We start from the raw sequence: 26,815 nt of genomic DNA, 5'->3' as shown, positions 1-26,815 counted from the left end.
CATTCCAATACAGGTCAATTCATTAAGCCAATCAGAAAAAAGTTTCCTATTTAAGGAACCCAGCAAATTACATCAAGTCACTGACTGTGACTGTGTGACTAACATTTTAAAATTAGTATACACTGTCACTCTAAAACCCCCCAAAAGGAATTCATTAAAAATTAGTCAGCAAGTGAAGCTAAAGCCAGCATTTCCACAGAGCTCGATGCTCTTGTGACCAAACCTGTTAATGTCTTGAGGAACTAGGAGGTTCATCAAATCACCTTTAGAAATAGGTGCAATTCAAACACATCTCAAGCAGAACCAAATTTCAAATAGGAAAAAAATAAACACTGGTGTTGCTGAGGATGTTGGAAAGTCACACTGACTGCTGGAGACAGAATGAATGGAGTATTATTAGAGCAGGAGACGGCATGATGGCACGTTAAAACAGCCTCCGTGTGACACACGTTACATTATAAAGCTGATGCTTCTGGATTAGGGTGCCGTGACACTACTGTAAAGCGTGAAATAGAAAAAACAAAATAATAATAATAAAAAAACATCTAAAATGTTCTAAAAATGTGTCAAAATGCTGTACTGGAACGGTCTAAAGTGTCCTTCCACAGACAGAGTCCTGATCTGAATCAATTATAGAAGAAATTAAGCTCATAATTACAGTGTAGCAACGTCTGAGGATGTGAGATGAGTAAACTCTCATTAAAACTAATAAGTGACTAAATGTTTTAGAGAAACTCAGCTTGTGAAGACAAAAAAAATCCCATAATTTAGGAGGGCATTTCAAGAGTATTTAGGGTTATTTATTCTTATGCTTTATCCTAGTAGTAATCAAAAGCGAGCACATTATTGCATTTGTTCAAATGAAGAATTGCAAAAACACAAAGATTGTGATGAATGACACGGATGTCTGCAATCTGAAATGAAATGACAAAATACTCACAAATGGAAACAGAACAGAATGGGCTTTATTAAAAAAAACAGCAAATAATAAGTGAATGGCAAGAACATGCATGATGTTAATGGATGAACGTTACAATAGTATAAGGAGAACCTGTGCTACTCTCTGATGGTGCTGGACTCTGCTCCTCAGAAGCTGCCAGGGCCTCCAGTGCTTGTAGGGTGGACACCACCGCATCATCCAGAGGCTCCCCGGGGCCCTCAGCTCGCTGGGTGGGCACTGAATCGATCAGAGACACTGGGATATCGTTGCTGGCTCCCTTGACTCGATTCCCAACTCCCTGCTGTTCATCCTCATCCGAGCTGTCCCTAAAACCGGGAGGAGGAGCCGCGATGGCCATGTTCAGAGAGTGCAGCAACACATCGTTGTCCTCCTCATCGTTGTTCTCTGGCGGTGGCGGGAGGGAGGTCAAGTCAATGATGTCGTCGCTGGACCCCGAGAGCGTGAGCAATGTTGGTTTTTCAATGTCACTCATCACCATGTCCTCCTCGCAGCTGATGTCATCCTCGTCCTCCGCTTCATCTGTCGTCTCAGCGTAGCAGATGTCATGCAGCAGCGGCTCCTCGATGCACTCCGTAGGACCGAAGATTTTAGTGGAGTACGGATACCCTTCCTCCATAGCGTCCATCATTTTATAGTCCTCCTCAAGGTGCCTGTACATGGGGCTGTGATTGTCGGCAATCTCGGGGCCTTCATCCATTAGTCTTTGGTAGCCCAGATTTTGGGGGTTCACACTGTCCAAAGGTGGGTCCCCAAATATGAAGGAGACTTTTGCATTCCTGGAGGAATCTTGGGGTTTAGGTCGCAGGATGTTGAGATAAGTCTGGGAGCAAGGAGCTCTGCAGCACTCCGCTCTCTCCACCATGTGAAGTGGATACTGGGGCTGGTGGATTTCTGTTAAGTACACACGTTGGCCTTCACACCTGCTGTGCTCCAGGTATTCACACTCTGGGTCCAAATAATCCTGGCTGCACCTCTGGTTGTTTCTGTCCTGGCATCCTTTATGGGGCACGCTGTATGTACACTCAATGGCCTGGTAGTTCTGCTTCATTTGAGCAGCACCGCCTGCAAAGAAGGAACCATAAGATGAAATGAGTATTTTTAAACAAAGCACATTCAGTTGAGTCATCTCAAGACTGTTTGAGGTTCGCTTGTTTCCGTACTGTCTGTGTTTTTGGCCACGTTGAAGATGGAGCGTCGGGAGTCCACCAGTAATCTGTAGTAGCCAGCAGTGAGACAGGCCAGGTTCATTGCATCAACAGACTCCATTAGGAGAGTGATGGGCTGTGGAAGGAGCACATAGTCAAATGACAATCCGCACAAAATGAATGGCAGAATTAGGTTTGCAATGAGGTTTTAATGACCGCTGAGCAGACTCTGGCGTTAAAGCAAAACCTGCAAAAACAGAAACTCGTGAAAGTTTGTCAACCTTAACGTCCAAAACGTGCAGCTCCACTCTAACTCTGTTATCTTCTTCTGCATACATCTCAATGCGGTTCACGTGGCTGAAGTCGGCCAGGAGGGCCACCAGATTCGTTTTGGTGTTGATCACATGACTGATGCCGTATTTAGGCCCCACCAGCAAAGTCACCTCTGTGTGTTTCTCACCTTGCTGTGAAAGAGAACAGACACTGTGTATTTTTGTCCGTGTGGTCTCAGCTGCACGCTTGAGTTGGCAAAACGGTTTTACTCACCACTAGTACGGATTTAAACACGCGTCCTCCATAAAGCCTCAGATCACTGAGATACTTCAGATAATGCACCTTAGCCTGCAAGGCAGTGAGCTGGAAGGAGGAGACGAGAAAAGGTGCCAACTTAAAATAGATGAACACAGCAGTCTGTTTGGAAAGTCCCCACTAGATGGTATCAACGAGTCAAAGGTAGCAATCAAAGATGGAGGTTAGGGTTAAGAGCTCCTTACCTTTTTACCAGGTGGCACCAGGTTTTGGTTGGTTTTGAGGATGTGGGTAAGTGCTTTTTTGATGTTCTTCTCTTTCATGCTTGACAGCACTGCAGGAGGCAGAAACAATGCCAGACCCCACTCCTTCCTGTGGATACACAGTTTAAAGCTGCATTTTCCAATATTTTTGTTAAAATTAAAACATTTTTTAAATCTATATCACGTTGTTTTCATCTCCTGACCATATGGCTTAATCTAGTACTTTTTGCCGCAACTGCATGTAGAGGTAGCAGTTCCATTTATTTTGAAGGGGTTTGGGCCGGTACCATCCTGTGAGATTGTGGACTGTGATGAATGCACGTTCACGGAGGCCATGTTCTCATTCTGTTAGCTGTTAGATAAGCTAAGCTAGCAGATAGAAATGTACATTTGAAGATGAATCCTGTCAGCAAATCATGCTTGGTTCTCTTCTTCTGACCCAGGCCCCTCCTCCTCATGGTTCTGACTGAGATCAGGCACTCGGAAGAGGCCCTAAAGGCTGATAACTCCAGCCTGGATCTCTGCATTGTGAGGTGACATGTCCTCTTGGTTCTGCCCAGAGCCGTCCAACACATCATGCCTGGAACTGAACTCCAGGACTTTTTTGAGAACCAGGATGGGAACCGGGAAAACCTCACTGGACAATTTGATTTTGGCTCTTTGTTCCTTTGTTCCCGCTCAGTTCCCCTCGTTCTCCAAAGCTCTCCCCTACTAACCTACCTTCTATCATTGGCCTCTCCATCCAATGCTTCCCCCAACAAAGTTTTATCTGTGACGTGAGTTTAAGGCGGTAGTAAACAAGAACAATGCAGCACCTAGTGCAGCTTTAGAAGAGATCAGTCACTATGACAAATTATAGTTGAGCCATCTTTCTTCACTGTAATCGCTAAGAATTTGAACTACAACTAATTAACCAAAACAGTGCAAGACTTAGAAAAGACCCTTTCAGGCTATAACATCATTTTTTTAAAGTTCAGAGTCAGGAGACAAATGATATGCTCCAACGAGTGCACCATACAGTGAAATCCAATCTACTTACTCGATATACTTCAGGGAAACTTTCTGAGTTTGCTTGGTATTGATGGTCAGAATGTACATTTGCAGGGCAGCCAGACGGAGCGCAGTGTCATATTTCAGTTCTGACCCAAATCTTTCCAGAACCACATCATTACAGCTCTGGAAGAGGCAGAGATGGAGATGATGGGATGGACTCACTTGTGCTCAGTCTCATTAAATACAGGATTGCAGCCATTGTGAGAGATCGCTAAATCAAAGTCTTTGTCGCGTTGTTTTTCAAATCGTTGCTCGTTTACCTGAACATAAAGGTACTCAAAGGCTACAGCGTCTCTCCTCAGGAGGTCCACGGGGTCCTTAGGGACAAACGTGATCCGGAAAAAGCACTTCATCTTGTGTGACCCTGGCCTTTGTGTCACCTGGAACGTAAGCAAAGGTAAAAGAGTCAGGTGGTGTTTGCATTAGCAAAGTATAACACTGTCACGTTGCCAGTCCTTTTCTCAGTCGTTTTATTAAGTATTCATTAGGGCTGCATGCCACTTCTGCAGCTGTACATGACGAACGTTTAGCAAAAATACTAAAGAGCAGAACTTGATCTAAATGGAATGCAGATTTTGTTTATAAAAAGTGCTTTCTGTACAAATTGAAGCCAAAACGTCTGCTGGAAAAAGGACCTTTAGCTTAGTTGCTGCTTTCTGATCTAATGAATGAATTCCTACCTGAGTTAGCATCTCCTGCTCATGCAGGAGCATGAGTTTGCTGGCAGACCCTTCGGCTCTCTGCTCCAGCATCAGCGAAAAGTGCTCAATGCACTTAATAGATAGCTTTTCTTGCAGGGTCAAAATGACGTCCTTTCACACAGACAATGTCATAGTTAATCACAACAACATAATAACCGTGCAGATGCAACAGCTTTTATAGTCCCGACTTTGAGCTGCGACCATCAATATTGTGTTACAGCTGAAAGCAATTAAAAAATATGAAAAATTAGAACAAACAATCGTACTGCAATGCAATAAAACTTTGCTCTGAATTTTGCACCAACTGCCCGATGATTGGATCATAAGTCCAGTTTAAAAGCAACTCAAAATGTCACAGTGAAATAAAAGGTTGCGCCTCATAATATGGGAACCGAGCATCACTTTAGCTTTAGCGTTTCACCGTGGAAGTAGCTTCTTCCCAGCACTTACCTTAATGGATGTGTTGCTGTCAAATTTAAATGATTTAGTCTGCCCATTCTCCAGGTACACCTTCAGAACATTTGGCATGAAAAGAAGAGAGTTGTCTTTTATTGTCTCCTAAAGAGAAGAAAAAGAAATGTTAAGAAAGCTTCCTTTTTAGAACTTGGAAGTAATTGATTTTTTGCAGTGCACCAAAGATTCTAGAACATCTGCTAATCTGCAGACGTGTGATAGGAAGAAATGTGGAAGCAACACTACAATCATTCTAAAAAAGAACCTTTGTGCTACATTACTGATAATGCAAATGAGTTCTGCAGCATTTGCTCCAAAATGAAGTCACTGCTTTCTTTAAAAATCCTTTTGGGTCTATTATTTGAGGAAACAGCAAAAGTGGTTCCCCTTTTTTTTATTTATGGCTCTTTGCTTTTGAGTTCTTCTTCTTCAAAATAATTTTCTCAGAATCTCGCTCGTCCAAAGAATAAAGGAGTGTTCGGTGGGACTTACTGGGACCTGTCCGTTGATGATGACCTCTTCTGCAAAGCGGACTTTAACAGGATTTGTCTTTAACTTGGCCTTTTTGGCTGCGCTGATGAATGCAGATTTGGGTGACTTTCAAGAGGGATAAAAATAAAGCAAAACAAAAATTAAAAAAGACAATTAGTTCCTTCAAAGATGAGTCATGTAATCCTCTCATGCCAGCCTAGTTTAACTCCACTTGTTGTTAATGTGATTAATGTTGGAGGATACCAATTCATATCACTGAATCTGCAAACGCTCCCATAAACAGGAGTAATTACAGAACAGATCATAATTGTCCATTAAGTGAGTTTTTGCACAATTTGTTGCAACAAATTCAATTTTAAAATCTGAAAGCCCCTTAAGTGCTTATTTTTAAATAATAAATCAAGTAGATAATATAAAACCTCGGGGGGGGGGGGGGGGGGGGGAGGCAGTGCGCTACCAACACTATCTATAGTGGGGACGGTGTGCTGCTGACCTCTACTCAGGACGTTGTGGATCGGTGGGCAGAATACTTCAAAGACCTCCTCAATCCCACCGACATGTCTTCCAGTAAGGAAGCCGAGTCTGGGGACTTTGGGTTGGCCTCTCAAATCTCTGGTGCTGAGGTCACTGAGGTGGTTAAAAAGCTCCTCTGTGGCAAGGCTCCAGGGGTGGATGAGATCCGCCCGGAGTTCCTTAAGGCTCTGGATGTTGTGGGGCTGTGTTGGCTGACGCGGCTCTGCAATATCGCGTGGACATCGGGAGCAGTCCCACTGGACTGGCAGACCGGGGTGGTGGTCCCCTTATTTAAAAAGGGGGACCGCAGGGTGTGTTCCAACTAGAGGGGGATCACACTCCAGAGCCTTCCTGGTAAGGTCTATTCAGGGGTTCTGGAGAGGAGGGTCCGTCGGATTGTTGAACCTCAGATTCAGGAGGAGCAATGTGATTTTAGTCCTGGCCATGGAACACTGGACCAGCTCTATACCCTTAGGGGGATCCTGTAGGGTGTGTGGGAATTTGCCCAACCAGTCTACATGTGTTTTGTGGATTTGGAGAAGGTGTTTGACCGCGTCCCTCGGGAGTATGGGGTACCAGGCCCTCTGATACAGACTGTTAGGTCCCTGTATGACCGGTGTCAGAGCTTGGTCCGCATTGCCGGCAGTAAGTCGGGCTCGTTCCCAGTGAGAGTTGGACTCTGCCAAGTCTGCCTTTTGTCACCGATTCTGTTCATAACCTTTATGGACAGGATTTCTAGACACAGCCAAGGTGTGGAGGGCATCCGTTTTGGTGGCCTGAGGATCAGGTTTCTGCTTTTTGCAGATGATGTGGTCCTGTTGGCTTCATCAGAACGTGATCTTCAGCTTTCGCTGGAGCGGTTCGCAGCCGAGTGTGAAGCAGCTGGGATGAGAATCAGCTCCTCTAAATCTGAGACCATGGTCTTGATTCGGAAAAGGGTAGAATGCCTTCTCCTGGTCAGGGATGAGGTCCTGCCCCAAGTGGAGGAGTTTAAGTATCTCGGGGTCTTGTTCACAAGAGAGGGAAAACTGGAGCGTGAGATCGATAGGCGGATTGGTGCTGCATCTGCAGTGATGGGCGTTGTGCCAGTCTGTTGTGGTGAAGAGAGAGCTGAGTCAGAAGGCGAAGCTCTCGATTTACTGGTTGATCTACCTTCCTACCCTCACCTATGGTCATGAGCTTTGGGTAGTGACCGAAAGAACGAGATCGCGGATACAAGTGGCCGAAATGAGTTTTCTCCGAAGAGTAGCTGGGCTCTCCCTTAGAGATAGGGTAAGAAGCTCGGTCATCCGGGAGGGGCTCGGAGTAGACCCGCTGCTTCTCCACATCGAGAGGAGCCAGTTGAGGTGGCTCGGGCATCTGGTCAGGATGCCTCCTGGACGCCTCCCTGGTGAGGTTTTCCAGCCACGTCCAACCGGGAGGAGGCCTAAAGGTAGACCTAGGACACGGTGGAGGGACTATGTCTCTCACCTGGCCAAGGAACGCCTTGGGATTCCCCCGGAGGAGCTGGCCCAAGTGGCTGTGGAGAGGGAAGTCTGGGTCTCTCGCCTTAGGCTACTGCCCCCGTGACCCGACTCCGGATAAGTGGATGAAAATGGATGGATGGATGGATATTATAAAACATTGAAAATCTAATTAAGGTTAAGTGGATGTTTATTGCATTCTTCACATTTTTAAATGACATTTGCCACAAAAGCAATAACAACTCTTATTTTTTCCTTGTTCGAGCACGCCCTTATGTTTATTTTTTGACTATTTTTGGAAGGAATCCAAGCCTAAATCTATTTCCCCTGACTTATTATGTGAACTGCAAACAAAGGCCTTATAGACTGTATGCTCCTGGAACAGCGTGCTCGCCACTATCTGGTACTTTGTCACTCTAGGAAACGTTGATGTGGCAAGTTCACATGAGGTCTTTTGAGGATTTCACTCTTCAAAATCAGAGGAGTTTATAAAAACGGCTTGATTTCCTTGGAGCTAGTTGGCCTTTAATGCTTTAACTCTAACTGAGTCTGTGCCAACACAAACATATGGTGGATTAGTGACGGTGCTTTCATAGAGTCAACAGAATAATCAGATTGGCTCAATGGAATTTCATTCATGGAGGAACTCACTGGGTATGGTTGAACGACAGTCAGCAATATGGACTCCTTGCAGCTCCTGTAGGACACAAAAATAATGAAAAACAGTTTTATTGCAAGCAATGTTTATATATTTAATACCATTTGTTTTACAATTAGAAACAATCTTTGCACCCCCTATTTAGCCTATGAAACTTTGTTGGGGCTCACAATGACCCAGGAGTTAAAAAAAAGTTTAAATCCAGTAGTTCTTGTTGATATTTTTGTTGAGAAAACAAAAGCCGAATTAAACAGTTAGAATTTTCTAATAATAACTTCTTGAAAATTAGTCCTTTTTTAAAGTTTGGGTTTTTCAAATCTGCGGTAAAAAGGTTGTAAGTATATTGATTTTTTTATGAAAAAGAATGAAGAAGCAATTCACAACTACAGGCTAAACTCTCCTAGAGTTATCACAGAGACCAATTTGGTGTGCCACCTCAAAAGTTTTCACTGGCCCCATCCTATGAAATTTTCTGGCAGCACCCCTGCTCAGCAGCCATTACAACATCATTAATTAACATAGGACAGTAGGCTGGAGATGGACCAGACTTTGGCATGCTACCTTAGACGCCTCAAGCTGCCCACATTTAACAATAACAACACGGTAAATGTGGTTTTACATTATCCCGACCCTTAAAACAAAAATAATGTTATTTTTAGAGCTGAATTGGATCATACTGAAATGCAGAAGTTTTTTTCCGTTAGTGCTCCTAACGAGCATCTCTTGCGTCTGTATTGTTAGTGCAGAGCCTGTCCAAGGTCTTTGAATTAGTGTCCACATGGCCACTTTTCCCTGCGCTGTTCACAGATCGACACGCGGGTCGTGTCACAACCGCACAGCCCAGGAGTGTCAGTGATTAATCTAATGAGTTGCTCCAAAATATCAGCACCGCCACACGAGCGAATAACTCTGAATGAAGCAGGTGGCTGGGATAATGTGTGTGCATTATATCTGCCCACGGGAAATATTGCATTTTATACTAAAGTGCTCCAAAATGATGTAAACAAAGCAAATGCGGTGCAGTTACGGATGCATCACGTGCACGCCAACACACTTTAAGCTGTTTCTATTAAATGATTATGAATTAGTTTGTTTTAGTACTTTTTAATTGCCTGCGACAGCTTTGGCTTCAAGCTTACCTGACGAGGTCGATGACCCTTTCTCGAGGTGCCGAACTGACTGGCTCATCATTAATCATGATGATCTCGTCCCCTGGGATCAGTTTGCCTTCTGATGGACCCCCTGCCAAAACATGCCCAACTTCAGGCACTCAGAATGTGCACAGCTGTCTCACTTGTCTAAGTGACCTGCCTTTCAGCCCAAAGCTCTAAAGGGCGCTTACTCATCCAGGGCTGTTAAAAATCAGTGAATCATCGCTATCAGTGGGTTTTCCTCCGAGCCACATTTAAGGAGGATTTCATCTCGTGTTGATACAGTTGGGACTGAATGAGTCAGTGGTCTGTTTACCTGGTGTGACAGAGCGGACCACCACAGGTTTCTCACTGCCTGCCACAAATCCAAAGCCGAGCACAGGGTCTCGCCTCATCTCCACCTTCCGGGGAGCTGGTGGCACAAATCTGTCTCCATCAAAACGAACTTCCTCCAGGGAGTTGCTCTGGGAGATGTGGCTGAGGGAACCAAAACAGTGTTACCTGGTCAATTAGGCAATTTCTTTAGGTTTTCTGGTTGTTAAGAGAATTTGTTTAATTTGTTCAGACTCAATCTAAAACAGTTGATCAGCCAGTTTTCATTCAGAATTGATTTCTAAAATTACACTAAACTGAACATTTGACAACCAAATCTAATGGTTTTACCTTTTCTGTCGATGCAAATGTTGAGACATACTAAAAAAAATCACCTCTTCATCACTTTAATGCCATCTTGTGCACAAAATGTATGCAGAGCTCACACATTGCTTAATTTTTGAATTTTTAATAGCGTTTCTTCTCCAGCAGAAACGGCAGCAGTGGCAGCAACTCCATATGGTGCCAGCAATACCGGTTAATTAAAGCTCTGGGCAGACAGTGTGTAATTCACAGTTATTCTTAACACACATTCTATTCACCGATAAATACCAACAATTAATCTTTCATGGCACAATGACACAGTGAGATCTGTCAGGCAGAATGACACAAACGTGAGAAAAAACAACAATAGCAAGTTCAAAGATGTGAATTTTTTGGAGGAGAGTCTATCGTATTTTTTCCAGGAAGAAAAGCCAAAGGATCTGCTGCTGGGTTGTCAGATGTCAAAGCTTATCTCGTCTTGCTGAAGTAAGTTATTCACCTCATGACATCACCCAGATGCCAGAGTTCTAAACAGTAGTAGTTTACATGTTTACATGTTTACATGTACACAATGATGCACATAAGGTTTTTGGTCTGTGTGCTAATCTCTCTCTCTCTCTCTCTCTCTCTCTCTCTCTCTGTGTCTGTCTCTGTCTTTCTTTCTTTGTTTTTGTCACCCTTTCTCTTTCTCTGTTTCACTCACCCTATCTCCATCATTCTCTCACTTTCTCTGTTTCTCTCTCTCCCTCCCTCTCTCCCTCCCTCTCTCTCTCTCTCTCTCTCTCTCTCTCTCTCTCCCTTTATCTCTCTCTCTGTGTCTGTGTCTCTCTTACTCTCTCTCTCTCTCTCTCTCTCTCTCTCTGTGTGTCTGTCTCTGTCTTTCTTTCTTTGTTTTTGTCACCCTTTCTCTTTCTCTGTTTCACTCACCCTATCTCCATCATTCTCTCACTTTCTCTTTCTCTGTTTCTCTCTCTCCCTCCCTCTCTCTCTCTCTCTCTCTCGCTCTCTCCCTTTATCTCTCTCTCTCTGTCTGTGTCTCTCTCACTCACTCTCTCTCTGTCTGTCTCTGTCTTTTTCTATCTCTCTGTTTCTGTCACTCTCTCTTTCTCTGTCTTTCTCTTTCTCTGCTTCTCTCTCTTTCTTTCTCTTTCTCTGCTTCTCTCTCTGTCTCCCTCTCCCTCCCCCCCCCTCTCTCTCTGTGTGTCTCAATGTCTCTCTCACTCTCTCTGCCTGTCTCTTCTTCTTTCTCTCTGTTTCTGTCTCTCTCTCTCTCTCTGTCTCACTCTTTTTCTCTGTCTTTCTCCCTCACTTTCTCTTTCTCTACTTCTCTCTCTTCCTTTCTCTCGCTGTCTCTCTCTCTCTCTCGCTCTTCCCCCCTTCCCCTTCTCTCCCTCTCTCACTCACTCACTCACTCACTCTCTTTTTCTGTCTGTCTTGCTCTTTCAACCCCTTCTACACACACACACACACACACACACACACACACACACACACACACACACACACACACACACACACACACACACACACACACACACACTGCGCTTTTACTTAAGCCTAGGGTACATATTTGTCATTTTGTAAAAAGAAGAAAAGAAAATTATTTATATTTAACACGTTTGTTCATCACAGGGAGCTTAAAAGCAGTTTTGACTTCCAACCTTTGCCCCTAGCCTAATATTTGGTTTTTGCAAACAATAAAATCATCAAGTTACCGCAGTTATTAGACATTTTAGAAATGCCTCTTAAATACTGCTCTATTCAGATACTTATTATTTATTATTGTAATTAATATTAATATTGTTGTTGTTTTTGTTACCAAATACTTTTACATTTTTCTAAAAAGAAACAACAGAAAAATAGGCCTTTTCTGCAGGGTTATTAACAGTTTCTGTACACTGAGTACATTATCATAATACCTCATATACAGCCTGGAGCTTACTGTCATCTGCAGTCTGTCACATAAAAAACTGGCACTCTATTTAAATAATATCATTTTCATACAAGCCTCATGACTCGCAGATTATTATTCGAGTTTAAAGCAACACATTCCATCTTAGAGTAAAACCAGAAATGTTTTTTCCCACTGAGTAACCACTATGCAAACATTCTGTCTGTCATCACAAACAACAATTACTCCAACTGTTTCCCTTCAGCGTTTGATCTGCTCCTCCAGGGTTCAGCCTACGTTCTCGTCGGTGTTTTTGCTCTAAAAGTGAAAAAGTCAGCAGCTTGTGCACAAATCAAAGACATATGGACCTGTGCATTCAGGAGGAGGGCTGTCCCCTCCCCTTCTTAGCCACCTGCTAAACATGGCCGGATTCCCATTGTGCAGACAGCCATGCATCTAATGCTCCCTAATTATACCCATTAGCTGCTAGCGTAGCTCCCCAACACTAAACATAGAAATCCACGCAGAGAGCTTCTCAGAGAACAAGATGAACGGCACCGCTGCTCTGATTCTCACGGCACAAAGAGCATTTCCAAGTGTTTTTCTTGCAGCGTGTTTTGGATGTGTGGCATAAGCATAAAAGGAGTGTAAGCCTATTATAAAAAGTAATTTCCTGTTACTTTTGTTGCAAATCCTGCTTTGATGACGTTCTTAATTTGTTGCTTCTGAGGAATTCTCCCCCACAGAACGCCACCAGTGTTAATATTCCTTCAGTCTCTCATATTCCTTTGAGGCAGAGACATTTCCAAACCTCTAAATGCATTAAAAGTTTTATTTAACAGTGAATGAACTGACATATTTATGAGATAATCATTAAGGTTTATGATTTATTTACCTGGTATTAAAAACTTGGCATCTCTTAGTTCCTCTTTACACTGAAGTGGTTTCTAAAGTACACCTCAATTTGCAAAAAAAAAACAAAAACAAAAAAAAACAGTGTCAGTCTAAATATTAAATGCCTATTACTTTATTCATGTGCTTCTGTCATGCAGGCTGTGCATGTGTTCTGATGAGAAACACAAAAAAATGTTGTATCAGCACCCCGCAGCCAAAACAGCACCAACTCAACCGCCGACAGTGGCGGGAAGAGACGGCTTTGATTATTCATGAGTCTTCCTAAAATTTAGAAAGCAAACGCTGGAGCAGAACCGCCTCCATGATCATGCAGACACACTCCACATCCAGCACTTACACTGCTCCTTACTTCTTATATAACTCCTCTGACATCACGCTTCTCGTGCTATAACCCCTGTGTGACAAATGCTCTCTTCTGTGCAACATGCAAATATACATATATATGCATTTAAGCCGTAAAACAAATGAATCTGGATTACTTATATGTCGAAGTGCATTGGTTTAAAAACATTTTAGCAGAATGGTAAGCATTCACCTCCTCTTTTGCAAATTTTACATGGCAGCCTATTTAAAAAACAACATGTGTTACTTCCCCAACATAAACACATTTAGAATCTCAGTATTTTATTTTTACTTGCCTGCACAGATTTCCAGAAGAGCCAGTTACCAAGGTGCAGTCACGCAGATCACATCCTTTAAGGACTTTTTAAAATAACAGCAACCCAAACAAGCTCCCCTAAGCAGGTGAGTTTAACCATCTGAAGCTGGACACACACACACACGCACACACACACATAGCGTACACACACTGTCTAAACTCCTCTTCTGCATTTGGGAGGCTGCATAAGAAGCATGGTGGGTGTATGAGAGAGCGTGAGAGAGAAAGAGTCGGCAGGGGCAGCGAGAGCGCAGCAGTGGAGGGAGAACAAAAAAATCAGTATTCTGAACGCACCGATGGAGACAGTGTGGAGGCAGTGACGTGGCTGGAATAATCACAGGTTGGCAAAGCGTCTGTAACATCTGGGACAGACAGAGCGACTCCCTCTTCCTCATATCTCCACCCCTTCTTTAGTTTCCCTTAAACACAGGACACTTACTTGATGTAGCAGTCACGCCCCTCTCTAATGGTGCCCATGTCCCATCCATTTGGGGGTCCCTGGGAAGAGCTCCAGGTCCCTGAAGGCGGCGGCCAGCCAGACGACTTGGACCTGTGGCTGCAGAGGCATAAAAGCAATAAAAAAGGCGATATGAATAAGTTGCACTGATATGAAACAATTCAAGTCAAGTGAGGGGAGATTGTCCACTCCCAGCGTGACGAACAATGTTCCACAGGCACAGTTCACTCAGTGGATACAAATCAAATTAATTACGTAAGCTAGATACACAGGCGGGGTTGTCGTGCCTCACTCGTGTGCTTTAAGAGGCATGAAATCGGTTTTAGTCAGCAAATTCTTCACAGGGTAAAAAAAAAAAAGCCCAGAGAAAACTTTTTTTAACGCTCTGAACTTGGCTTTCTCAATGCCAAGCAAATCTGATGACCTAAATTTGAAGAACAGTCATCCTGCTTTAATCCCATTCATTTTTTTTTTAAAACACAACACTGGTACATGCATCGCTTCCTAGTCTGTGCCACAAGTTGTCTAAAGTATTCCAGAAAACTGTGACTCCTGCAAACAGCTCTTATCCGCGTCCCTGTGTCTGCACTGGCGACGCTATGAAAGCAGTGGCAGCAAGTTATGTCACTTCAAAGGCTCGTCTGCCATGTAACAGGGCTCCCGTCATCCATTATACAACACCCTCCTTTCTTTCCCTTTAAATGTTTCCCCAGGCACAGTACCGCTGATGATAAACCGTGCTCGGTGTGCTCGTGTCTCTGCATTATCTGTTCTCGTGAGATTAAAATGAAATTCTGACTAATCATGAACACAATTCAGTTCATATAAGTCACAACATAGCATAAAGCTAAAGTTTTTAGTTTCAGTTAAGCTAAAAACAAAGTAGCCTAAGCTAAATGCACCAGGACTAATAAATAAAATACACTTAAGTGCTAGTGGGTGCATTAAATCATTACTTATTCATGAAAGCATGAGCAACGTGGTGAAAAAAATGCTATTTTTGTCTTTGTGCGTAACACTTGAAGGCTTTTGAGCACACTTAGCAATCTGATTTGTTTCCCAAAACAGTGGCACGGGGATATTAATGTTTCCACATGAATATGGATTTATTTGACCCACAGCACATTAACAGGGTGCCAGCATCAATGCTGTATGTTTAGAACAGTGATCATGTGAAGGCTTCAATAGATTACCACCATTTTATCAATGCTCATGGAAGAACATGCAGTGTTTAATGGTGCACAAGCTAAATAATAAAAACTCTGACAAGCTGTCACGAAGGACTTGTTTGGCATAAAACAAAAAAAATACTTACAATTTCAAACTGTGACTCTTCAAAGTGAGTTTTTGAGCTTATAAACTGTTCCAAAAAATCCATATCTGCCACTCAGTCCCAGTGTCTTTGTGTCAGCGGCACCTCCGTCGTCAGGCTGATCTTTGATTTATTTTGTGTGCAGATGGGAGGCGCATCATGCTGCCGCGTCTCAGCATTCGGCTTTAACACAGAGGCTGAAAAGGTTCACCCATTTGTGGACAGTGAAACCGATCTTCCTCATCAAGCATTAATAAATGATACCGTGCATGGTCACATTGGACTAAGTAATCAAGCGCCAAGCAGGCAAGCCGTGCTGCACAATTCATGAACAGGTTATCCAAGAGTCACAGCGGGTTAGATTAGAGGAAGAAAGCAACTATCCCGAAGCAACTAAACAATTATTCCCAAAGGATTTTAATGCCAGAGGAAGGAAATGAACCTCCTAGTTTGTTGAATTAACAATCAATAAAGTACATTAGCACAGTGTCTTTGCAACCCAAGCAGCTAAATGCTTTCTGTTATCTAATATAGATAATAAGGACAATTTTCTGCTCTTGCTCATTAGTCTTAATATCTGTATAAAGATGAACGGATATTGCAGCAAAGAGGAGAAAATATCACTCTCCAGTCCTTCATAAAAATGGCATCATCCATGTGATCTTAGCTTTATCAGTCAATTCTATGTTGAATTTACAAGTTAGTGCCAAAAGCTTCCTGTTTCTATGCAAAATGCGAATAACGAAGGGAGTGTGTGCATTATAGACCAGGCCACGGCTAAGAAGAGCCCATTTTAACACAGACACTGGAGTTAGTTTGAATAATTTAAACTGACAATCTCCACAAGGGCTGGCCGTACGGAACGTCATCCCGGCAACACATGTCTGCCATTATCCACGGAGAACGCAGGAAATATGTTTTTTCAGGAGGTATTCAGGAAGTTATTTTCTTTGACAAGTGTTTTGCGTCTGTGGCTCCCATCTGCATGTGGCTGCGAGTGATGTTTGTGTGCTGATCGCCAGAGGACAAAACTTTGATTTTTCTTTTATGTTCTCAGAGCTTTCCCAGCATGCACTTGCATGCTGGAGAAATTTCCTCAGGTCACGAAAGCCACAACAGTGTTTCCTAGCATATGCCTTCACTATGTTATTCTCACACTACACAGCTACCTTGATGTGAGTGAACACATTAAGTTCATGTTTTAACACAGTTACAATAGGACACGAGAAGATGTGACAATTCAGTATGACGAAACATGATAAGATACTGTAGGCCATAACATAATGTGATGCAACTGATATTATATAATATGAAATGAACTACCAAGATGTTACACAATATTAAAAATAATATAAGATGAAATATGCACCAATACTACAAAGGATTACATGATAAAATATGTTTTAGCACCACTACCCTGTTTTTATTTTCCTGTATCTTAGTTCAGGTGTTTTGCTGCATATTCATATGCTGATGTGAACTCCTCAGCATACCATCAAGCCCTGCAAAAACACGTTATTGGGGTCGTTTTCAACTACCGGAACTTCCGGCAAATTTGACTGGACCTTCATGTTAGTGGTGGGCAATATAAACGATATTAGGTAGAAACTATGTCAGATTGGGTAATGACAGAGTTTTTGGCTATATCGCGATATCGCTGTAACACATGACGTCACTAAGATGTGCACCTGCGCCTACATTGAGACAACAGAACAGCCGTGACTGCAAGTATGGAGAGGGGGGAGGAGGAAAAGGAGCATTCTACACTTTTTGGACGTCTTTATTCTGCTTCAATTTATTTGCCATATGAGGATTTTTAAAAGCATGTCATTTTGACATATATAAACAGAGGAAAAAATATATCGCAATAAATATCGTATATCGCAATATAGATTTGAGGCCATGTCGTCCAGCCCTACTTCACAGTATGCTCGTATCTCCATTTCACCGGACCAGCCTGAAAGGACCACTCTCGGGGCCAATTCTGGGACCGGCCGAGTTCCTGAATAGAGGTATGTACTTGAAAAGACCTGGCATTGTCTACGGGTGGGACTTGTTGTTGATTGTAGCTGAGTGGGAAATGGTATCCATCATGTTGAGATGTTCAAATTTGTGTACTCGTGTTCTAAGATGTGTAAACTGAAGTGTTATTGAGAAGGTTGTGCTTTTAGTTTTCACCACCAGGGGGGCACACGCACTGCGTCATGGTGTAACGGTCGTTGATGAGAACGTGGTCTCCGGTGTGGATGTTAAGAATGTGTGTGTCGCAGTTCTAAAATAAAGACACCAGAAGAAAGCATTTTTGGTCCCATCTTTTCTTTCTTCGAGTTCAACGTTGTTGGTGCTGCAACGCTCAACAGGTTATGGGCCCAGGAGCAACTCGAGGAGGAGCCGTTTTTTTTTTTTCTTGTCTGAAGGATCCAGAAAGTCTCGTTGAGACGGAGGGCTAACGGCTAAAGCAGCGACATGGATCAGCGTGGAGCAAGCAGGCTGCCTCGACTTATGTTCGATGGAGACGAGACCAAATATGAGCTTTGGGAAACAAAAGTGTTAGGACATCTGCACTTACTAGGATTAAAAAACACTGTTCTGAGGGAACCGAACGGAGAGGCTGAAGTAGCAGCAGACGGTAAGAAAAATGCAGACGCCTACGCTGAAATGATCCAACTTTTAGACGATAAAAGCCTTTCATTGATTATGAGAGATGCACCGGATAATGGGAGGAGAGCATTAAAGATCCTGAGGGACTACTACGCGGGGAGAGGAAAGCCCCGAATTACCACCCTGTACACCACGCTGACATCGCTCCAGAAAAAGAGGGAAGAGACGGCCACAGACTACATCATCAGGGCGGAGGCAGCCATTACAGCTCTACGCAACGCAGGTGAGATTTTGAGCGATGGCCTATTGATTGCTGTGGTTTTAAAGGGACTGCCGGAAAATTTTAAACCATTTGCAATACATGTGACACACAATAAAGATGATATCACGTTTACGGAGTTTAAAACAAAACTACGAAGTTTTGAAGACACTGAAAGGTTGGCTGTAGTTGTCAAACTCCACACTAGTTTCACTCTAAAGGGACACTTTGGGACAACTCCATCACATTCCAACAATTTTTATTGTCAGTTCAGTGAACATTAGGTTGATAACCTTCAAAGAACAGAGATAAGTGTTAGATGTCACATCATTTATATAAAATACAATAAACAAAGAACTTCTAAACTAAATCTTCCCACACTAACAGTGTAAACAATTAAATTAAAACATGACTTCAAAGGTCACCCAAAACAACTTCATATCATAAATAAAACAATAGTTACCAACCATTGGCGTCTTTAGAGTCAACTCATTGTTAGAGCTTGCTGTGCTGTTCCTGTTTGGCTGAGGACTGAGAGCCACCACCCTGCATAGGTGTTTTTTATCACCAATCAGTCGCCATTTTGTTGGTGCATTCTGGGAGATGTAGTTCTCAGTGGTGGTGGACCAGTTAGACCTCCATTTACTCAACTTTAACCCAACACCTCCCACTTGAGCTCATGGTTTTCCAAACCCAATGAGGTCACACAAGTACTTTGTTGTTTTGTTCTTCAACAGGAATTAGAATGACAAGGCGTCTAACATCCCTATGAAGGATAGTGGTTGGGATTTTTTGTTTCAGTCTAATGGATTCTGCAACCGCCTTCTTTCCAGCTGCCTTTCTGGTGGGAACCGGATAGCTAGGAAAGGTCCTCACAAGCACGTCTCTTACAATGCCTTTCCTGTCAGTGTTGACACTAACAACTCTGGCCAGCTTGTATTGTCCTCTCAAGGCATTTTGATCAGCCAACCAGACCACGTCTCCAACAGCGACATTTCGCTCTTTGGTGTGCCATTTATTCCGTACAAAGAGATTTGGTCCAGCCAATTGGCTCCACTTTTTCCAGAATTTACTGACCTCTGTTTGAATACTTTTTAGTCTTTTGTATGGGTAACCATCAAACTGGAAGTCTCCAGGGTCTCCCTTCAGGTTTGCACGCCCTAGAAGCAGAGAATTTGGGGTGATATATCCCACACAATCTTCCCTGCTTTGAGTTTTGGCATCAATAGGTCTTTCGTTTGCAAGGTTGGCTGCCATGTAAAGAAAGGTTTGGAATTCACCCCAGGTGAAGATGCCCTCTCCTCCAAGATTGCTCAGGGCCCGCTTCACTATTTTTACAGCAGCTTCTGCTGCACCATTTCTATGGGGAGAGTCTGCAGGATGGATCTTCCAAACCCATTCTGTCCCATGTTTGGCAGCTAGGTCTTCAACTTCAGTCTTGTTCAGTTGGTCAAGGAAGTTGTACAGCTTTTCGAGAGCAAGCTTGGCTCCTACAAAGTTAGTGCCAGGGTCTGACCAGATCTTCCTGGGGTGCCCTCTCAGTGAAGTGAACCTTTGGTAGGCCAGCAGGAAACCTTCGGATGACTGGTCACTTACCACGTCTGTGTGTATGGCACGGGAGGCCATGCAACAGAAGATGATTCCCCATACTTTGATTTTAGTTCTTTTTTTGACTTCATCTTTGACCTCATATGGGCCAAACAGGTCCACGGTAGTGAATTCAAAAGGAGCAGCTGGGTTTGTTCTCTCCGGAGGCAAGTTTGCCATTATTTGTTGACACAGCCTTGCTCTGTTCTTCCTGCAGCGTACACAGCTGTCAACCACCCTCTTAGCGATTCTCCGGCCTTTAATTATCCAAGCTGTCTTCCTCATCCGGAGAAGGGTTCCTGCTACCCCCTCATGGTTGGCTTCATGAGATTCTCGTGCCAACAGAGTAGACACCCAGGATTCATATGGCAAAACAGGTACAGCAGTCTTCTCTTCATTGAACACCTGGATTCTACCTCCACAAAGTAGCAGTCCAGTGTTCTCATCTTTGTATACTGCCAATCTGCTGAGAGTTGTGTCTGGAAATGTTACACCTACTTGAGCCGAGAGAAAGATGTCATCACATGCATCCTGAAGTTCTGTGTTTTTCAATCCAGCCTGCTTAGGTGTTGTTGCAATCCATTTTTTCTGTTCTGGGTTTGAGGTCCTCTTTAGCCACTGCTCAGCAACTCGACGGATCCAGGCAATAACTCTCTTCAGTTTGGTTAGACTACTGAATCGTTTTATGTCCACGAGACGTTTAACCCAGCCAGTGGGAAACGTTTTTGGTGGAGTGGATGTTTTTTCTTTACACAAATCTTTTTCCTGATTCACCCTTTCTCTGGCCTGGGCTGCCACTTCTCCAGCCGATTGAATAGGCCACTCGTCCACTGGCCACTTCAGGAACTCTGGTCCATTTTGCCATGTGGAATTTTCCTTCAAATCGTCAGGAGCGCCTCCTCTGGTTAAGATATCAGCTATGTTTAGATCTCCACGGATCCACCACCAGTCTTGCACTAGCCCGGCCTTCTGGATCTCACCCACTCTATTTGCAAAGAATGTTTGGTATCCATAGTTGTCTCGTTGGATAGCTCCAAGGACTGTCTGACTGTCCAGTAAGTGGAACCACCTCTCAATCTTCATTCGAGCATGCTTCTCCACATACTTCCTGATCCTGGCTGCAAAGACTGCGCCACACATTTCTGCCTTAACGGCATCTCCTTTCTGATTTAAGGGTGTCAGCTTGGCTTTGGCTTCCACAAACCTGACTTCAATGCCTTGATTTGTCTCCCATCTTAAGTACATCACAGCTCCATAGGATTTATCACTTCCATCAGAGAATGTGATACCCCAAGGTTTTCCTTTCCAGTCAGATGGTGTGAGGCTTCTGTGGAATTTTACGTGACCAAGCTGTGCATAGTTCTCAAAAAGCTGTATGGCTTCTTCTCCGAGACTTTCTGAGAGAGGTCGGTCCCAGGTTTCTTGGGTCAACTTGCCACCCCCTCCTTCTTGGAACGCTTTACGAACAAGGATCGCTCCTTTCTGCTTGACTGGTGCAACTAGGCCAATTGGGTCATATAGTGCAGCAACTTGGCTTAGGAGGACTCTTCTTGTCAACTGGTTAGGAGTTTGTGTTCTCACCTCCTCTTCAAGAAGATTTTTTCCAACTCGCATCTTCTTCTTCCTTTTAGAAAAGTTTACTGCAGTCAGCATGTAGAGTTTGTCCTCATCTACTTGATAGCCGATGCCCAGGGCTTTGTTTATTCCCTCTTTCATCTGGTTTGGAAGAATTAAGGTTTTCCTTTGATCCTGGTTTAGTACATCTGCTTCAGTTCCTTTCCTCCCACTTTGCCCTGACCGGACCCAGGGTTTAAGGAAGAAACCCCCACCTTTTAAAATCTCTTCAACTTTTGCTGTAATTTTGTCAAGCCTGTGCAAATCATTGTGGGAGGTCAAGAGGTCATCCACATAACTGTCCTCTTCAATAACTCTTCGTTCATCCTTCAAGTGAGCGAAGTTAGGTAGACTTGCGGTCTCCCTCATAGCCAACTGCGCAATACAACCTGCAGGTTTGTCGCCGACGTTGACTCTGGTGATTGCATATTCACAGATCTCCTCTGTAGGATTGTCTCTCCACAGGAATCTGTGTAGATGCATTTCTCGCTCCTCCAACCAGACAGAGTTATACATTTTCTTTATATCTCCCAGAGCTGCATGTACCCCTTCTCTGAATCTTAACAGGACAGCTCTTATGGGGTTAAGGACATCTGGTCCCTTCAAGAGAAGATCGTTCATGCTCACACCTTTGTATTTCTGGCTGCTATTCCATACAATGCGGACTGGTGTTGTCACCGAATGAGGATTTGGCGCCACCAGGTGACTAACATACCACACTGGACCTGTCCACTTGTCCAGGACTTCACTGGTGAGTTTCATAGCTGCACCTCTTTCGACCATGTCATGGATTTGGGTTGCATAAGCGATTTTCCATTCTGGCTCTTTGCTCAGCTGCTTTTCCATCCTTAAGAAACAAGCCTGAATAGCCCTTTTGTTGTTAGGGAGGGAGGCGGGATCTTCAGTCCAAGGATACTTTGTATCCCAATGTGGAGATGGTGTGTGAGCATCTTTCTCCATGTATGTGAGCCCTCCTTTAATGATCTCATACTCTTTCTCCTCAGCCAAGGTCATGTCTCTTCCTCCTGGCGAACAATTTCCGCATCGACAACCTCCACATCTGGGCTCGCATGCGGCTCCGATGCTGTCCCAGTGCCACCACTCAAGGAACTCACGGTTACTGGTAGATGTAAATCTGGACAGAGATGCATCTTCCTGCAATTGCCAAGCTGGCTTGGTTGCTGGAACTGTAATTTCTTGATATTTGACAGCAGCAGGTCGCAAAGAGCGAGCAAAGTGGGTTCTTGATTCATATGCTGTCACCTCTACTTCTTCAAACAAATCAGGATGAGCTCCGCCCACTGTTTTTCCCAATGGGCCTTCCCACAAAACAAGGTCTCCAATGACTCTAACTCTTTGGGGTGCAAGTCTTCCCTCTCGATGGCTTATGAGAAGCTCAACTTCCGCTGGTCTTTTCAGATCTTCGAGCTGGACGTCTGGGAAGAATCTTTTCAACTTTTCAGGCTGAATTGCTTGATAAACTTTTGCAATTTCATCCAAGCCATAGCAGACTAGTTGATGTGCTCTTTCAGTCCCCTTTTGAGTTTTGACTCTGACTTTTAGGAGGTACCTTTTTGTTATAACGTCCATGATCATTCCACCAACTCCATGTACAACCAGGGTTATTTCTTCACCCCTGAGGCCCAATCTTTCCGCAGCTCTGTGAGTTATGTAATTGGTGTCTGATGCTAGGTCAATGAGGGTGCCTATCTTCTGACCTGCATTGGCCGTTACTTGCATCAGCATCATAATCACCGGAAGTTCAACCAGCTCATTCCTCTTCAGTAATTCAGACTGGCCTGCAGCTTTGAGTGTAACTGAAGATTTGTTTGTGAATGCCTTTCTGCACTGATCTGCTAGTTCAGGGGAAAGTAGTGATAAGAAATCTTCCTGTTCTTCTGTGAACTTTCCTTTTCCTCCATATTTTCCAACTGTGCCCCCTTGTCCTTTGGTTTCAGCTTTTGGACACAGGAAATAATGGTGGTCTGGCCCAGTTTCTCCCCTTTTACAGTACGTGTTTTTGCATAGGAAATTGTCTTTGCAGTATCTGTCATCATCATGGTATCCTAAGCATTTATTGCATGCTCCCAGCTTCTTCAAAACAGACTTCTTTTCAGATAGCTTCAAAGCTTTAAATTTCTTGCAGAAGAATATTTTGTTGCTGTGCCCATAATCACCACAGACACCACAACCCTTGTCAACTTCTTTTGTTGTAGCTCTGGCTGATGTAGACCTTCTTTCATGCCTTTTCTCAGACTTGTCCACCTTATCCACACTTCTCAGTTGTTCAAGTCTTTCCAATATCTCTTCTTGGTTCTTCAGGAACTTCAAGAGCGTGTCAAAGTGAGTATCTGCTGTGACATTGTTTTTAGGGTTAACTAGAAATGTTAGCCAGTCTCTTTTTATGAAGTCAGGTAACTTGCTTTCAATGGACTTAATGACTAACGGATTTTTTATGGCTCCAATGTTCCCCAGCTCTGTCAGATCTGCCAGGGCTTTCTCTACAGATTGAATCAGGTCAATGACTCTCCTCGGCTGGTTCCCCTTCACCTGCGGCATTTTGTCTAATTCTTCAAGGATTTCAACTGTAATGGTAGACTTGTTGCCGTATCTATTTTCCAGGACTCTGAACATATCATCTGCAGTTGTATAAGTTGACAGTCTCAGCTCCTTCACGATGGTCTCACTTACACTCTCCAGGAGCTGAATCTTGAGCACCTCAGGTGAGCCAGTGGGCTCTCCCTGCCTTTGCAGGCTCTCCCAGTCTTTTTTCCACCTGTAGAACTCTCTCATATTACCCTGGAAGACAGGAAGGGTAGTTGGTTTTATCTTCACAACAGGTGGTAATGGTTGGATAGGTTTACCGTTCGTGCCTTGATCAGCTAGCCTCCTTAATATGGCAAATTCAGCTTTTCTCATTTTTAGCCTGCAGTGGGCTGCTCTCAGTCCTTTCAGTCTCCCATTCATTTCATCTCTTGATGAGTCAGGAATCCACCTCTCCCACACAGACATAGTTGAGATGACTGCACTAACCTTCTCACCTAATAAAGTGAGGTGAACCTCATAGCCCTCCAAATTGTCACTTTTGACTTGCATATTTTCAGCTTCATCAACTACTTCCTCTGCTTCATGGATTGATGTTTTAAGTTCCCTTTCTCCATATCTTCCCCACAGGTTAGCTTGTACAGCGGCAGTAACCTCCTTCATTTTATTCTCTGCATCTTTTAAAGTCATTTGAATGTCGGTCTGTTGCTGCTTATCAAGTTCTGCTTCTTCATCCACTGCCTTGACATCAGCCTCCAGTCCAATCCTGTAGTCATCATTAGAGTCAAGAACTGACCTGAACCGGTCTGAAAGTTTTCCAAATTCCTCTTCTAATTCGGTTTTCAGCATGATGTCTGCTCCTCTTGAAATATAGTTGGCTAGTCTGGTGAAGCTGCTTTTAGCGCTGGTCCTCTCCTGCTTCAGCAGTTTGACCGTCTTCCCCAAGACCTCTTCTGCCATCTTTATTTTCTCTTGCGTCCACAGCTTTTCTGGTTTGAAGCCCTTTATCTCCTTTTCCAGGGTGCTCTGTGGTTATCAACTGTCAAACTCCACACTAGTTTCACTCTAAAGGGACACTTTGGGACAACTCCATCACATTCCAACAATTTTTATTGTCAGTTCAGTGAACATTAGGTTGATAACCTTCAAAGAACAGAGATAAGTGTTAGATGTCACATCATTTATATAAAATACAATAAACAAAGAACTTCTAAACTAAATCTTCCCACACTAACAGTGTAAACAATTAAATTAAAACATGACTTCAAAGGTCACCCAAAACAACTTCATATCATAAATAAAACAATAGTTACCAACCATTGGCGTCTTTAGAGTCAACTCATTGTTAGAGCTTGCTGTGCTGTTCCTGTTTGGCTGAGGACTGAGAGCCACCACCCTGCATAGGTGTTTTTTATCACCAATCAGTCGCCATTTTGTTGGTGCATTCTGGGAGATGTAGTTCTCAGTGGTGGTGGACCAGTTAGACCTCCATTTACTCAACTTTAACCCAACAGTAGTTGAATCCTGCGACAATGTCATGAAAACTGATGCTGGGGCTGGGCAGAGGCACACCAGGTCAAGTACACGAGCCAGAGACAAGAGTGATGTGGACATTGTTTGTTTTAAATGTGGAATAAAGGGCCACCGAGCAAAAACTTGCAGGCGAAAGACATGGTGCGGTCACTGCTGGAGTAGCACTCACTGTGAGGCCACATGCACACACAAAGCTAAACAAAATGGTGGGAAGAAGGTCGCAGAAGAAAGCGGAAGAGGATATGCAGCGAAGGCAGAGTATTATGTTTTCAGGGTAAAGGACGCGGACATCAGAGGTCAACAGCCAGCACACAGCCTTAAGGAGAAAGGTCTGTTGGTTGACTCCGGTGCTACTTCGCACATCATCAATGACATGACAAAGTTCAAGAGCTTTGATGACACATTCAGTCCGGAAACACACTGTGTAGAGCTGGCAGACGGCACCATGTGCAGAGGCATTGCCGAACGGAGAGGAAATGCAGAGGTACTCTTGATGGATGACACAGGCCAGCAACGTAAAGCTATGCTGAGAGGCGCATTGTTTATCCCATCCTTCCCCCAAGATATTTTCTCTGTTAAGTCAGCCACCGCATTGGGAGCAAACAAGGGCAGGACATGTTGACCCACAAAGATGGTACTAACTTTAACATCCATGTACATGACAAGCTATACTATTTGGAGACAGATGTTAATGCTAATGATAAATGTAGCATATGTCATGGCATGCAGGCATGGCATGACATATTAGGCCACTGCAACTACCAGGACATACTGAGACTACAAGATGTGGTTGATGGTATTCAAAGTAAGGGGGGAACAGATAAAACAAAGCAGGAATGTGAAGTGCGTATTCAGGGAAAGTTTGCACAGACACGAAACGGGGATCCAGATAAAAGAGCAAGAGCTCCGTTACAGATGGTACATACAGATTTGGCAGGTCCGATAGCCACAGAATCTATTAATGGGTACAAATATGTACAATCGTTCACTGATGACTATTCAAACGCGATATTTGTATACTTCCTGAAAACTAAGACCGATGCAGTGCAGGCAACGGAAAAGTTTCTTGCAGATGTTGCCCCTTATGGTAATGTGAAGTGCCTTAGATCAGACAACGGCACTGAATTCACATGTGGAGAGTTCCAGGCTCTACTAATGAAAAATGGTATCAGGCATGAGACATCTGCTCCATATTCACCGCATCAAAGCGGGACAGCCAAGAGAGGGTGGCATACCCTTTTTGAGATGGGCAGATGCATGCTGATTGAGGCCCTGTCCACACGTAGCCGGGAATCTGCCAAAACATAGATAGTTTTCTACATTTTGGCCTGTCATCCACACGAAAACGGAGTTTTTTCACACGAAAACAGATCTTTTTAAAAACTCCGGCCAAAATGAAGATCTGCGTTTTCTCCGTTTTGGGTGTC

General features: G+C 43.7%; 1 protein-coding gene across 2 annotated transcripts in view; it reads right to left on the bottom strand.

Annotated features, from left to right (window-relative positions):
- The window catches only part of frmpd4 (FERM and PDZ domain containing 4), a 45,050-nt gene that overhangs the window by 7,177 nt on the left and 11,058 nt on the right, over positions 1-26,815 (bottom strand). Inside the window, exons 2-15 of one of the 2 annotated variants that reach the window (XM_015966376.3) lie at positions 13,921-14,037; positions 9,698-9,858; positions 9,370-9,472; positions 8,224-8,269; positions 5,597-5,701; positions 5,102-5,209; positions 4,631-4,762; positions 4,211-4,330; positions 3,937-4,073; positions 2,880-3,006; positions 2,653-2,742; positions 2,388-2,570; positions 2,122-2,242; positions 1,052-2,023 (exon numbers count right to left, since the gene is read on the bottom strand). In XM_015966376.3, the coding sequence (XP_015821862.1) occupies positions 1,052-2,023; positions 2,122-2,242; positions 2,388-2,570; positions 2,653-2,742; positions 2,880-3,006; positions 3,937-4,073; positions 4,211-4,330; positions 4,631-4,762; positions 5,102-5,209; positions 5,597-5,701; positions 8,224-8,269; positions 9,370-9,472; positions 9,698-9,858; positions 13,921-14,037 (2,522 nt within the window). Of the gene's footprint in view, positions 1-1,051; positions 2,024-2,121; positions 2,243-2,387; positions 2,571-2,652; positions 2,743-2,879; positions 3,007-3,936; positions 4,074-4,210; positions 4,331-4,630; positions 4,763-5,101; positions 5,210-5,596; positions 5,702-8,223; positions 8,270-9,369; positions 9,473-9,697; positions 9,859-13,461; positions 13,892-13,920; positions 14,038-26,815 lie in introns of those variants that run through there. The other variant, XM_015966377.3, reaches the window with a different exon arrangement.

This window comes from Nothobranchius furzeri, chromosome 14 (genome assembly GCF_043380555.1).
Source record: "Nothobranchius furzeri strain GRZ-AD chromosome 14, NfurGRZ-RIMD1, whole genome shotgun sequence".
NCBI lineage: Eukaryota > Metazoa > Chordata > Actinopteri > Cyprinodontiformes > Nothobranchiidae > Nothobranchius > Nothobranchius furzeri.
Note: the sequence above shows the minus strand (reverse complement) of the source record. Positions and strands in the feature narration are given on the sequence as shown.